This window comes from Nannobrachium achirus (assembly GCF_963921795.1).
Source record: "Nannobrachium achirus genome assembly, chromosome: 11".
In the NCBI taxonomy this organism is placed as follows: Eukaryota; Metazoa; Chordata; class Actinopteri; order Myctophiformes; family Myctophidae; genus Nannobrachium; species Nannobrachium achirus.
The window spans coordinates 51729301-51745212 of record NC_137820.1 but is presented as its reverse complement, the minus strand read 5'-3'; the positions used below and the strand labels follow the sequence as shown (position 1 = coordinate 51745212).

The following is a 15912-nucleotide window of genomic DNA, read 5'->3' as shown; positions in this document are numbered from 1 at the left end:
AATGTACTTGTAGTTTGTACATTTGAAGAACAATATTAAACCAGGAGGCTATACTTTCACTCAAGTATTGGGGTTCCATACTTTGTTGACCACTGATGAGACCATTAGAAGCCTGCAAAATGAGAAGGCTACATGCATTCAATGGATATATGGATGCATACAATATTCAAATCTAGCTGATTTATCTCGGCTAATCCTTTACTGTAAATGGAAAATAATTATGAAATCTTCAATTCTTTGTGAATCTCTCTTATGCTATGGATGCTTTGAGAATGGTTCTACGATAGGGGGCAGCAGAGAGGCACTCATCTACACGTCCCATAAAGTTGAGGTGCTAGTTGGGGGTGGGGTAAGGGGGCAGCTGCTGCTACTCCAAGCAAGCAGTGCAACAGAAGAAAGATCGTCGCATCATTTCAACACTAGCCATGGAGGAGATGACCAATGCGTCGAGGAACAGAGGGAAAGTTGCTGAGCAGACTTCATAGGCGTTCTTGAGGATAGCCTGGATATCATGAGTTTCAACCATGGATGTACAAATGCTTTGGATTTGGATTTGCGTTTTGTTCATGCACGTTCCGTTATTTGGAGGCTTTGATCTACACGTTTCGGACACGTTGCAGCCTGGATTCATATTGGCAAATGCATCCGTCGGACCCGGTTGGATTTATAACATAGAGAGGGCGATGACCCCACGGTATGTGCGCCAATTCATAGACATTAAAAGGAAAGAAGGAGTTGTGTTTCTCTCAGGAAAAGTGGACTGTGCGCGTTTACCCAGGAACCCCGTCCCGCTATTTGTGCAGCTCCGATCGATAACTTCGGATAACTTCATTTTGATACATTTCAAAACTTTTCTGCATGGACAGAACTGCTTCATCAAATATAAAAGAAAGCGCATTAAACGTGAACATGATATATACATGAATATCCGCTCAAAACTGGTGCCATCCCCCTGTCTCTCCACTGGGATTTTGGTTATCAGCATTTATAAACATTTGCCACATTTCACTCATACAAACGATTTCCATTCATCGTGTGAGTCAGGGGGGCATAAAATAAGTTTTGACAAGGGCCATTTTAATCCAAACTGTCTTGGTTCTGATCTCAGGGGAGAGTTGGATGTGGTCTGCAAGGTGCAAAATTCACTGAACCCCTCGACCGTGCGCCTGAAATTGCGTCCTCCTCATGTCAGTCATGGAAGCCTTGCGGGTACTGACTCGGGGGGCTTGGATTACTGGGCGAAACGTGACAGGAGGGCAGCGAATACTGGTCCTCAGTTCCAGCTTCCCAACTACCAGGTGTCTGTCCCAGAGAACGAGCCCGCGGGGACGCGCGTCATTACGCTCAAAGCGCTCGATGCAGACGACGGGGATGCTGGCAGAGTTGAATACGACATGGAGGCTTTGTTCGACCACAGGTCAAATGACTACTTTCAAATTAGCTTGGAGACGGGAACCGTTACGACCTTGCAACCGTTAGACCGGGAAATCAAGGACACGCACGTCTTCAAAGTTATTGCCACAGACAATGGCAAACCCAAGAGGTCAGCCACTGCCTATCTCACCATCACCATCAGTGACACCAACGACCATTCACCTGTGTTTGAGCAGACCGAATACAGGGTTAGTATTAGGGAAAATGTGGAGGTAGGCTTTGAAGTGCTTACCATCAGGGCCACAGATGGGGACGCTCCTTCCAATGCTAACATGATATACAAGATTGTCAACGAGGAGGGGGACAATGCTGGATTTGAAATTGACCCCAGGAATGGGCTGGTCAAAATCAAAGTGAGGCCAGACAGAGAGTCCATGTCTGAGTATCAGCTGATTGTTGAGGCCAATGACCAGGGCAGAGACCCGGGCCCTCGCAGTGCCACAGCTACAGTGTACATTGCCGTGGAGGATGAAAATGACAACTACCCTCAGTTCTGTGAGAAAAGGTATGTGGTCCAGGTGCTGGAGAGCATAGCGGTGAACACCAAAGTGGCCCAGGTGAAAGCCACAGACAGGGATGCGGGTAACAATGCAAAGGTCCACTACAGCATAATCAGTGGCAATGTAAAAGGCCAGTTCTATATCCACTCCCCTACAGGAGTCATCGATGTCACCAACCCTCTTGATTATGAAACTAACCGTGAGTATAATTTGCGTATAAAAGCGCAGGATGGGGGTAGGCCTCCACTAATAAATGGCACAGGGATGGTGGTGGTTCAAGTTGTGGATGTCAATGATAATGCCCCCATGTTCGTCAGCACACCCTTCCAATCCTCTGTGTTGGAGAGCGTGGCAGTTGGTTACTCCGTCATCCACATTCAGGCTATTGATGCTGATTCTGGGGACAACTCCCATCTGGAGTACAGACTTACTGGCACGGGCCCAGGCCTCCCTTTCACCATTAACAACAACACAGGGTGGATTACAGTCTGTGTGGAGCTGGACAGGGAGACAACTGAGTTTTACACATTTGGTGTGGAAGCAGTGGATCATGGGATTCCCGCCATGTCATCCTCCGCCAGCGTGAGTGTGACAGTTCTCGATGTGAATGACAACGTTCCCACTTTCACCCAGAAAATGTATAACTTAAAGATCAACGAGGACGCTGCTGCTGGAACCAGTGTGCTGACGCTCACTGCCATCGACCGAGATGCCAACAGTGTTGTGACCTATCAAATCTCCAGTGGCAACACAAGGAACAGGTTCTCCATCACAAGCCAGAGTGCGGGGGGGCTTATCACATTGGCACTGCCACTGGACTACAAGCAGGAGCGTCAATACGTCCTGACGGTGACTGCTTCCGATGGCACACGTCAGGACACGGCACAGGTGCACATCAATGTCACCGATGCCAACACACATCGGCCTGTCTTCCAGAGTGCCAGCTACCATGTGATGTTTAGCGAGGACCGGCCTGTGGGCTCCACCGTGGTTCTGATCAGTGCCACGGACGAAGACACAGGAGAGAATGCGCGCATCACTTATGTAATGGAGGACAACGTGCCGCAGTTCAAGATAAACCCTGACACAGGTGCCATAACCACACAGATAGAGATCGATTACGAGGACCAGGCATCCTACACACTCGCCATCATTGCCCGTGACAATGGCATCCCTCAGAAATCCGACACCACATATGTAGAGATCATTGTTCTGGATGCCAATGATAATGCACCGCAATTTCTCCGTGACCTTTACCAGGGGACTGTTTTTGAAGATGCTCCAGTCTACACAAGTGTCCTCCAGATTACCGCTTCTGACCGGGACTCTGGTTCTAATGGTAGAATCAGCTTTACCTTTCAAGGTGGGGATGATGGAGACGGGGATTTTTTCATTGAGCCGTACTCTGGTATAATCAGAACAGCCAGGAAAATAGACAGGGAAAATGTGCCTTTGTACAACCTCAAGGCCTTTGCTGTGGACAAGGGCGTCCCCCCGCTCAAAGCAACAGTGGATATCCAGGTGTCTGTCGTGGACATCAATGACAATGCTCCTGTGTTTGAAAAGGACGAGATGTATGTGTATGTGGCGGAGAACAGCCCTGTGGGTTCCATCGTGGCTCGTATCACTGCCACAGATCCTGATGAGGGGACCAACGCACAAATCCTTTTCCAAATTGTGGAGGGAAACGTTCCGGAAGTCTTTCAGCTGGACATGTTCAACGGGGATCTCGTAGCTCTCACAGACTTAGATTATGAGGCCAAGATGGAATACACCATCATTGTTCAAGCAACCTCGGCTCCTTTAGTGAGCCGGGCGGTCGTGCACATCCGCCTGTTGGACGTAAACGACAACGACCCGGTCCTACAGGACTTTGAGATCATCTTCAACAATTATGTCACCAACAGGTCTAACAGTTTCCCTGCAGGTGTGATCGGAAAGGTACCGGCTCAGGATCCAGATGTGTCCGATAGGCTGCACTACAGTTTTGTGGAGGGCAACGAGCTCAGTCTTCTGCTTCTCAACCAAGACACTGGCGAGCTCAAACTCAGCAGAGACCTTGACAACAACAGGCCTCTTGAGGCGACCATGAAGATAAAAGTCACTGGTAAGTTCCTCACTAAATTCAGTGGAGTACTTCCTTTGACATTTATTTGTGTGATTTTGTATACCTCCTTATAAGTAGGTCATAATTCATGTGAATAGGTCACTGTGGCTCATTTGCTGCAGCACTTCACTCATGGTCCTCAAAGTAATTGTTTGGCTTTAAAACATATTTATGGCTTGCTCTTGTCTGACTTTGAAAAAAGTCAGTTGCATTCAGCCGATCTTGTAAAGAGCAGGCCTTTAAATACCATGGCGATTGGTGACTAGGAGCAAATCACCACCACATTGCCCACTGATGCTTGCTAGGTAACCATTTAGATCTATTGTTCCTGTCCATTATCATAGTTACCGTGACCGGATTTGTTCAAAAAAGAAAAAAGGAGAAGAGAAGGGGGGGAGGGGGCACTTTTAACTACAGTATAAGAGCAAAAAAAGCAGATCTCAGCTTTTGTTTTTGACAATTTTGACACATTTGCAGAAAATTGCGGTGCCAGGATTAATTGTGCTTATTAACACTATTTGTTATTGAATTGTTTTATATACCTGTATTATCAAAGTAAATATCAGACAGTCTACGTTCCCCAAAGGACCAGAATCAGGGATAAAACAAATCCCCATCAACCACGAAAAGTACCAGAGAAGGTGGTATCAAAAGCCATGACATGTATTCTCCCCCCTTCAGTAATTCCAATCCTGACCATGACAACACATTTTTCATTCACTTCCTCTGAATTGACAGAAATCTCAGTGGACTCTTCTTTTTGTGGCCCATGGCATGTACTGTAACACAAAAAAAAATCACACCCGTGTGAAGTGGAGCTGTGTGTGTGTGTGTGTGTGTGTGTGTGTGTGTGTGTGTGTGTGTGTGTGTGTGTGTGTGTGTGTGTGTGTGTGTGGATCATGTGTACCGATTTTTGTGACATTTGAAGAAAATATGTAGGAAAAGGAGCAAAAAGTGTGTTTTGGAGAAAATTCAAGATGGCGGAAAATCTATCATGGCGCAAATGGGCGTGGCCTATATGGGGAGATGCGTCATGACCCAAGGAATCCAGGGAAAAAATATTTTTAATTTTCCGACCTACGGTTCAAGAGTTACAGGCCAAAACGTAAAGTGGGGTGTTATGGCGCCACCATGCGGCCAAATGACACAATTATTTTTTATTTAATCCTTGAAATCATTATGAACCTCCTCTCCAAGTCTTGAAACTCTAGCCCCTATGCGAGAGACAAATAATTGAATGTGAGTTTTTGCAATTCCCATTATAAGTCAATGGGGAAAATTAATTCACTAATAAATTAATATCAATTAAACTATAGAACCTTTCTCTTAGAAAAGTAATAGCCCACGATTCCCGAGTAAGCCGGTCGATTTGACATATGGCGCGAGTGTGTGGTGGCAAAACTGTGGGACTAGTGGCGTGCCGAAGTTTAGGAAGTTCAGGCTACATACACACACACAGACAGACAGACAGACCCACACGGCCACGTATAGGGAGCCTGTGCTTCACACAGCTCCAAAAAGCTGGCACAGCATGAGGGGCTAAACTCCCTCCACACAGTGAAATCCTCAGTGTTGAACTCAACAATATATAACTCAGAGTATCAGAACTGAAGATTGATTTAGCTGTACACTCTTTAAGTTTAATATGAGCCTTATGAGTCGTGGATTCATGGTATACATCAAATCTTCTGTATTTGATGTATTTACATTTGTTTTGGGGCTTTTATGCCTTTTTTGTTAGGACAGTAGACTGACAGGAAATTGGGGGAGAGATGGGGAGAGACACACAGCAAAGATCGTCCGGATCGGGAATCGAACCGGCGACACCGCAAGGCATCCATGCCTAAGTGGTTTGCGCCTGGGCCAGTAGGCCAGCGGGTGCCCCTGATGTATTTACATTTGTTATGACACTTATGTATTCCTTAGATATAGCAAATTAAGGAATACATCTATTTTGCTATGTTTATCTATTAAACATTTTGCAAAATGTATGTGAACATTTTGCCCTGTATTTAGTTACTCACCACTTGAACAACACTAATGATTTTCTGGATTTGGAGGCTTGGCCTTTACACATTACACACAATACTAGGCTGAACGGAGTGCTGTAAATTAGACTTTATGTTTTCACAAGTTCAGCAGTCAAAACACTTCAGGATTGGCCAAGTGATGAATTTACCTATCAAAACGGACACCTATAAACCTAGCAGCTAGGAAATAGAGTCATTTGAGTTAACCAGATGTTCAATTTGACGCCTACATAGTAAGCACGCTCCTTACAAAAAAGTTGCCTCAGGCAAGGTCTTATATCTTCGTTATGAAAGAATGATTGATTAGCCTATATGTCAGGGAGAAATTCCCCGTAAATCAAACCGTCTTGTTGCTTTATCACACTAACGTGAAATTTGCAACATGCATCAGCTTGCTAACGCTTGTGCTAATTTCTGTGTCTGGGAAGAGTTTCAGAATATGTCTTTTTCATTATCAGCAAATACAGTATTTACATAGGTAGTCCTATCTATCCCTCTCTCGGGAGGCTCTCTCCATTCCGACATGTCGCCACTCCGAAATTGACTTCTTATTGTCGGAGTGGCGACACTCCCATAGGCCTAAGGTTTAGGTTTAGGGTTAGAGATAGGGTTAGTGTCGGAATGGAGACATGACGGAAAGGAGACATGTCGGAGTGGAGAGATGCACTCGCTACAAACCTCAAGCAAATCTAGATGAGTGCTGGCAGAAGTCTTTTTAACTGGAGGCAAGCAGACACGACAGTAAACTGATGAAGTCCAGTGCAGAAGAGTTCACATGACAGTATACGATGACATGTCTCCTTTCCGACATGTCTGCAGAGCATAGCCTAACCTCTCCCATTCTTTCCACTTTAATTAAATTAGGTGTACATGCTTGGCTCAGAATAGTTGGCAGGTCTCAGTGTTTGGCTACAGTGGTGCTCTATTAGACCCATTGCCACTCTTTATTTAATTTGTGGGAATTACCAGCCTCATGGTCTGCTGCACAGAATATAGCCGTCTAACACAAACACATGCTTTCATCTTGTGTAGGTTTGGAAAGAGTTCGAAGGCCAATCGTTCATGTTGTTCTAGTGGCATACAGTAGACCTCAAGCATAGCATGTTTATTTTGTGTTTTGCACTGAGGGGAAACATTAGCAATCTGATTACCATCCAGAAATCAAAATCTGTTTGTCTGAAGTTGGCTTCAAGAACTTGGGAGTGCCTCTTTGTGCATCAGTGGAAGCCTAGCATGTCCAATCGCAGGTTACTATTGCAGATAACTGTTAGGATTTCATTTGCTTGTTTTGATCTAAATGATTTCAATACAAACCAATAAAGCCAGTCATGTTTTGTCTTGTGATGTGGTTTTGGAGAAGAGGGAGTGGATATGAGTGCCTGAGGTGAGGGAAACTTCTGGGAGTTTCACTTTGTTTGGATTGGAGGCATTCAAATGTAGTTACTTGTTTATGTAATAATAATATAATAATTGTTTTATTCTGTATAATATGCGTTATAAAGTAAAACATTATTTTATTAAATATACAGTATATGCTGTCTTGTCTAATGATGATTGTTCTTGCCGATTGGGACTCGGATGACAACAACCAGCTACAACTAGACAACTAGAAAAAAATTGCCCCTTTCCTATGTGAAAGCCCCCTGACACTACCAGGCCTCCTCCCAACCGTGATATTGTTTTATTTCCGCAATCTGTCAGCAACATACCATGTAGGCTTACTGTTTTGAAGAAAGGTAGTCTGTGGTCTGTCATTATACATGAATACTTAGCTACAACAAACACAACCACACTTTGTCCACTGTCTGGCAATTGTCAAAACACTTTGGAGAAAAAACGGCGATGTATAGTTGTCAGTGAGGGCTACATTTGTGGGGCAATGGATTGCACAGGGATGGTGCAGCTCTTTTATCTCAAAGGCTCTGGGTACCCTTTTGGCCAAAATATGCAGCAAAAATCTAAGATTTATGTAAATTGTACAATTTCTGAGAAAACTGAAAGGACCATAAAAAGGACATCCAAGTGAGGAAGCCCACCTGCTCCATATTCACTCAAAATCCACCCTTTTCTGATTGTAGTATAGGATTCCTTGTTTTTACCACGCTCAAAGTGTCACAGAATAATCTAGTGACCCAGTTAAATAATTTGATCCTGGTAGAGATTTACAGGTCCTTTGCATTTATTGACAATAAGCCTCAATTCATTAATTAGAGGCTTTGTAATGAATTAATCTAAATGAATCGCATGTTTAATCGCATATAAATATTTGACCTGAGAAGTAATTTTATTTCAATTAAAATGCATTTTGGCATATGAGTTTTTTTAATGAAAATTTCTCGTCAACTGGGCCGGCGGCTTCTCACATTGCATGCGCTGGGGTTTGTTGACTGTTGTATGATTGATACGCCTGAAACTTGTCCAGTGAGAAATGTTCTATGGTCAGTAACTAAGGGTGATTAAAATGCGTTAATTGTCTGTAATTAATTAATCAAAATTAATCAGTTAAAGTCCCAGCCCTAATATATACACACACACACACACACACACACACACACACACACACACACCCCCACACACACACACACACGTTGTGACTATGAATTTCAAACCATGCTGCAATTTCACCCAAGCTGTACAGTAACTTTTTATTGCAGTGAAATGATGTCATAGATGATAGTGATTCAGTTCCGGACTATTACCTGTACTGTTTGATCACTTTCACTACATAACAGCAGTTTGTGGACATTTGACTATTAATTTTGGGCTTGCTGAATTTTACGGTTGTTGTTGTGGGTATATCCTTGGATGATGCTTTGTAGCCCACAGCCTATATCCTTAACACCACCACATTGTAGCCAACTACATAAGACTGTTTTTACTGTAAACTTGCGCACAACCACCTGTGTGATGAGGGCAACCCGCCAAGCTTCGCGCCTCATAATGACCTCAACAGTTTCAAGTTCCAACGGGCATGCTAAGTTGTCTGACTGTTTTTTGAGGGACGTGCCCTCGAACTGGTGACATTGAACACAGCTGCACTTGTAGCCTAGTAAACTAGACTCCTCCTGCCTTCTGATTCTGGTTTACGAGGCTACAGCACATGTACCAAGTTATTGCAGAGGATCAGTTTGTGCTCCTCGTCAACTCTTGACATGTGGCGTGTCAGCCACTTTTAAGCTACTTGATTCCATAATTGCGGTTTTTAAGACATCCAAAACCGTTTTGTTGCGGGCCAAAGGCAAGGTCACAAATTGCCAACTATTTGACAGCTTCAGAGAATAGGAAAGCGTTAGAATAGGTTTGAGAACAGGGACATTCTCAGAATAAATGTGGCTTTTATTTATTTATTTTATTATTATATTATTATTTATTTATTTTCTGTTATGTTAGCTCAGTGGTTCACAAACTTTTTATCTGGTGACCCAAAAGAGAGATAAGTTTGCCCGGGACCCACACTAGTGAAAACAGCAGCTCTAAAGAGATGGCTGTGGTGCTGGTCTACATCCTGCTCGGCTGTAATTCGTTTCCCTTGCCTGACCCCCTTTGACACAACCGTTAACTGGATTTTTTTGGGGTATTCCCGTGTCTGTAGAAGAATGTGTAGAGGGAGGCTGTCTTCTTATCCCAAAGTGTCTCGGAGAAGGAATGGGCCAAAGTAAAGAGGGGGGCGGGGCTACGTTTTGGGGGTGAGGGTGAAAAAAAAAACAGAAGCTGAGAGGGTTTGGCAATTGCCGGGGTGTCACTATGGCAACACAGACCAGTCCACCACTATGGGGCATTCTTAGGAGGAAGGACCGAGAGTGAGAGTCCTATGTTTGATACTGAGAGGAGAAAAGTTGGGGTATGCTGGGGGGACTGGTGGTGGTTTGGAGGGGTGGGGGGTAGAACCCTTTAGAATCAGGGCATCAGGGGAGGTTGGGAGGGCCTTTGTCCCCATGCAGATTTCTGTCACACTCAAACAATGCTGTTTGTGTGTCACAGACCCAGCGAAGACGCTGCAGAGAAAAGGGGTTTGCTGTTTCTTCTTCATGTTCCCCCGGGTTAGAGCAGGGTTATGTCAAAACAGGGATTCATCATAGTACACACATTTTATAGAACATGTACAAACATAATAGGCCTGGCAGGTTTTGATCTCAGCATCTCTTTATCCTGTAAGATGCTTAATTTGTTAACATGATTGAGCTGGTGGTTTTCAGCTCCATATATACATTTTTATATACTGTATATTTGTCACGCAGATGAATTCCTTCCACAAGGATTTTCAAAGTGTTTCCTGAAACTGAAGTTTTTCATCCTCAGTCAGACAGCAGATTTGCCTTATCGGGGAATAGATATAGGATGTCCCTCTCTATTGTGTTTCGGCTATTGTTCCCTTTCAACATTGGTCATAAGCTCAGGGTCTTGCTACCCGCTCACCGGAGAGAGTCTTATTTTCAAATGACATAAAGGTTGCCGCGGGATACGAAAAGAATGGTTGAAATCTGAGGCAGAAAGCATGAGTCACTTTGAGGTCTTTTCTCTGAGATTACACAAATACACAGGGGCCAATAGGGCATATCCCGCCACTAGAATGTAAGCTTCTAACCCTCAAATTCCTCAAATCGAATACATTGTGTGAGAAAGAATGGTTCTTTCCATTCCAAGGCATCTGAATGGATTTTCTCTCTCTCTGGGATTTTAAAATGTTTTCTTATTAATTGCTAGATTTGACTGTTAAATACCAAGGAAATCAAGGCATAAATATTATGTTGCATAACTGACAAATCTGGAAATCTGGTCCATTCTCTACCTTTCAAGTCCCAGTAATGATTATAGTTATTTTAACAGAAGTTCGATAGATAGCTGAAGAATTATGCTGACAGTAGCCCACCCCCGCCCCCTTTAATTGTTGTACAAATTCTTTTTACTCTTGGAAATTCCCAAGCAGATTGTTCAATTCGCTGAATATATGAGCCATTTGTCACTGGTATTTCTTTCTACAATCATACTTATTATGATTTATGTACTCCAGTGCCTACCCAAACTGTCAAATTAAACAAGAACCCAGTCATTTGTTGTAAAAGTATGTCTAGATTCTGCAGCACTCTGTCTGTGCCATCTTCCAGAAAGCCCCCATCTACACCAGCTGTCACTGAAATAAAACAGTTGTCAGAACAGCAAATAGAATCAATTCGTTTCGTATTCAACAAGGGAACATTATCCTCATTATTGCATAGTTTTGTTTCCTCAGTTTAGTTTTTATAGCGGGCACAGTGTAAGCAATTTCCACTGATGTTTAAACTCAGTTTTTGTCTTTTTCCTTGTGATGTTTCAGTGTAAATGTTTATAAACTAAAATACCACAGTTAATAATGAGCTAGCCCATGCTGCGCCCTCTGTTAACATTTATACCTCTAAATTAAAGGTAATAAAAGGCCCTTTTATATCTTAATTTCACCCTGGATTTTCTTGCGCAAAATGCTGCTCATCTAACCACGTGCATGTGAATCGAAAACCTTTGTCCGTCCACCCTCAAACCCTCTCCCTCTCTCTTCTTTTAGAATCTCTCGGATTGCTCTCCGCTGTGAGCTGACTACTGTTGCAGAAGTGCAACAGAAGAGAATTCTTAAGATTTATTGTTCTGGAAAAATGTTGACAGTTGTCTCTGACGGGCTGGGAAAAAGGCACACGTTAGTGCTCTGCTTCGTGCCCAGTGAAGTGTGCACTTTGGAAAGGAAGATTGGCATAATAACTGTTCTCCTTCCCAGAACTCTTTGTGCAATGGCAGGACGCTGGCCACTGTCCAAGTGATTATTTGGGTCAACAACCAGCACCAGCTACGAACTTGCCAGGGCCATTAGTTAGCTTGTCACCGTCATGGGAGGCGGTTACTTATGTCAAAGTCAAATATCAGTTTAGGAGTTGTTTCTGACAATCTTTTATCCCCCACCAAAGGGAACATGCTGCAGGTATGAACTGAAGCACCTGGCTTGCTGAACCTGTGCCCGTTTCCGTTGTGGGAAGCAAAGGAGTGTAATTTGATTACGTCCAATTTATTTGCTCTATAGGGTCCAGTGGGTAGGCAGCTGTGAAGTGAATTCACCTAATGAGACTTTGTGAATGAAAGAGACCATTGAATGTTGACAGACATTAACATTTAGACCAATTACTCCAGAACAGATTTAATTTTTGATTTGTGGTGTTTGTCGGTGTGAGGTTTGTTTTTAACTTTGCCAATAAGGCGTCGGTGAACTTTTGAACTGAAATTTGAACTTGTTCAATAAACAAAGACATTAAAAAGTATTGCTATTCTCGTCATGTGAAGAACACAAACCCATTAGAGGTCTAGAGTCTTACCATACCAGACTGATATTCCAACAATATATATTTCGGGGTATGACTAATAGTGAAAATAGCCTACTGCATCTACAAACTTACAAGACATCTACATCTCTAGTGGCTGTTATGTCCTATACCAGTTTCCCAAACTTTTTAGTTCAAGATTTCCCCTTCTAATTAACAGATTTTTTTAAATGGAATTCTTTTGACTTAGGAATCCTTTTTGATATATGTAGGAAATAAAGAATAAATTGGTATTTACACCATCCACACCAAGCATGATATTATAACTAACTTCATAACTATAATAACTATAATTACTCTATGCGAGTATCCACATTCCACACTGATGTTGTTGTTATAGTTGTGGTGTGGAGTCTGCCATCTCTTGAGCTAGATCGATTTTTAAAACAACATTTAATAGTTATAGCTAGTTTATGTACTTTGTGTGGAACTGTGGATGGCCTATTTGCATACCTGCGTTTCTTTTGGAAGGTTGGACTTGCTGCCTCATTTAGGAGGGAGAGAGATACTACCTGGGGAACAAAGAGATATTTAAAACCAACTTTGACATTTAACCCCTAACCTTTGCTGACTATCATCATTCTACCCATCCGGCCCAAACACTCACTGTTTCCATGGACTTCCTGACATTTTCTTTGAAGTTCGTGGTAGAGTGGTTCACACACACCATTTATGAAGAAGACGGATGCTGATAAGAGGGAGATAAGGACTCAACACCAGGGGTGTTGCACCAAATTCTGGGCCCTGGGTACAAGGATTCACTTCAATTATTTTGTGCTTTAACTATCGAAAAATAGCAGATACCGTATACAAGCACGCAGTGCGGTACCGAGCTGCGAGCTTGTAGATCTGTTATTTTGGAAAAATCGTGAAAATGTGTGTTCAAAATTTCTTTTTTTTTTAAGAAAAAAAAGAAGAAAAAAAAGTTTCTATGTCAGTGGTGCTCAAACCTTTTCATGTGAAGGACCCCCAAAATGATATGTATTTGGTTACGGACCCCCATCTCAAAATATGTATTTCCAGGGACCCCCCCCCAGAGGCAAAATTTGAGTTACAAATGTTCGGTTAAAAAATACATAGGCTGTATTCAAAGATTTGCACACATTTTCACGACTTTTTCACAAATAGCAGATCTACAAGCTCGCAGCGCGGCACTCAGTGCCACGCTGTGAGCTTGTATTTTCAACAGCTAAAGTATGCAATAATTAAGGCCCCTCCACCTTGGGCCCTAGTAACTCAGTCCCACTTTCCCCCCCTTGTGACTCCCCTGCTCAACACTTCCTAACAGTTCTTTACAGTCTCTCCTCAGTAGCCTCAGCCAGTGATGTCATGGCACTTGGTGTGTTTGCCTTGGCCAAGGTGCTGTTTGTTTTCTTTAATCCCTTTAATTGAACAAACCCTTGACTTGACTCTGGGGGCACTCACACTAATGGTGTGGTTTCAAATCGCTTTATATTAATAATAATATTATAATCAAATAATATTTACTAATAATATTTACTCAAAATAGTCTCATGTCAGCATTTCATGAGACAATAGCTGCTTGCGATCGGGCAGATATTGTGCGGATGTTCTCGTGCCAAAGCAAATGACACCCCACTGTGTTTCTGTCTGCCACTGATATTCCAGCTGTTAACACTGGCATCCATTTATATCTAAGAGATGCTCATTTGCTGCTTTGGTCTAAATGTTTTTGTCAGAATATAATGGGAGTGGATTGCCTTTAAATGTTGGATTTTTATGTATTGAAGATATTGTTTAAACTTTTGTCTTCCTGAATTATCTTTGAAATGGTAAATGGTGCATCTGTGCTTTTATCCAAAGCGCTTTACAATGTGCAATACATTCAAACTGATGGCAGAGGTGACTTGCTCAAGGACACTTTGACACAAACCGATGGTGATCTGGGGATCGAACCTTCAGAGTCCCAAGCAGCCACTCTACCTCCTGAGCCACTAGCCCTAGAATAGAAATGCAAGGGTTCAAGTGCAGGATTATATCATTAATTCCCTGATGACTTAAATTCAATTCCTTAAATACCATGTGCTCAGATACTGAATCTGACTGGATGAGGCTTTCTAGAGGTTGTAAGCAGCAGCTTAGTAATAGGAATGATTTTCAAACCTCTTTAGATAGGTGTTGACTATCAAATTGTAGTATGGATACTTGAAGCATGCAAATGCACCACACATTAAACCACAGGTAGCTTGGGTGCTTTTCAGTGACAAGTGGGCTGCTTTGGTCAATAAGCTGAGCGTAAATAAAGAGATTAGAGTCTGGCCGATATATAATATTTTGCAAATATATTGGCCATTATTAGACTTTTGTTTTTTACGACATTAGCTCTGGCAATTATGCCACCGATGTGACATAAGTTTACATTTTAAAAACGTTATGATTTAGATTTTTTAAATGTTTAATAGGGCTTATAAGTGTTTAAATAAAATACCTGCTCACATGTTTATTTTATATTTTTATTTGATTGTTCATTGTATAATTAAGATTGAATGTTCTTTTCACTAAGTTTTAACTGAAGTTAAATATATACATTTAATATATAGATATACATATGAAATTCTCCAAAATCAGGATCGGATCTACAAATATCGCATCAGTTGGTCTCGTTCTGGAGCTGGGTTTGATTTGTTGAATGAATTACCCACATTTAAGTTAGGCCTCCATACATGCAGAGTGGCATGGGGTGGAGTGCTTTTCTCATATTTGAGCCCTTAGCGCACCGAGTAATGAAATACTCTGACAAAGTTCAAGGTTGATGTAATTATGGTGTTTATCAACGACATGAACGTAGAAAATCTGTCTTTTGTTCCAAATCCTTTTTGTGTGTCTTGGCATTCTGTTGCCTTTGTACAAGCAGCTGCTGCTTGAGATCTTGTGCACTCCTTGTGTGTGTGAGTGTGTGTGTGTGTGTGTGTGTGTGTGTGTGTGTGTGTGGGTGTGTGGGTGGGTGGGTGTGTGGGTGTGGGTTGTGGGTGTGGGTGGGTGACTTGGGTAGCTTGGGTGGGATAGGGATTTGCTACTGCGATGCCTGTGTGCCCTCATGCACATAATGTCCTTGTGTTTCACAACCGTGCTTGTCTATATTTACTGCATTTCTGTGCATACAGTATACGATACGTATAATCATGGCATGCTCTTGGGTGTACATATATTTGTGCTGCTGCATCATAAGGTTTTGTATTTGTTTGATTGTGTTTAATGCAGTGTGTCTACCCAGTTGACAGCATGAGAGAGGACAGTGAAACAGAGTGGAAATTGTGTCCACATTGTCTATCAATTAAAACTCACAGATTGAGGGGGGGTCCACTGTAAAGAGACAGAGAGAGATGGGGGCAGTGAGAGAAAGTGGGAGACAAATTGAAACAGGGAGAGAGAGAGAGAAAGAGACAGCATCAGGCTCCATCAAGCTCTCAGCAACCTGTTAAGAATGGCTTTTGTTATAATAACCTTACTTATAACAGGGATAGATAGCCATGAGTCTT

The 15912-nt window shown here is 42.5% G+C and overlaps 1 protein-coding gene across 1 annotated transcript in view; it reads left to right on the top strand.

Moving 5' to 3' along the window:
• Window positions 1–683: 683 nt before the first annotated feature.
• LOC308294427 (cadherin EGF LAG seven-pass G-type receptor 1-like) overlaps window positions 684–15912 on the top strand; it is a gene marked incomplete at both ends in the record, with an annotated part of 76989 nt that continues 61760 nt past the window's right edge. Inside the window, 2 exons of the mRNA XM_080737160.1 lie at window positions 684–694; window positions 1109–4041. Coding sequence (XP_080593286.1) covers window positions 684–694; window positions 1109–4041 — 2944 coding nt within the window. The remainder of the gene's footprint in view (window positions 695–1108; window positions 4042–15912) is intronic.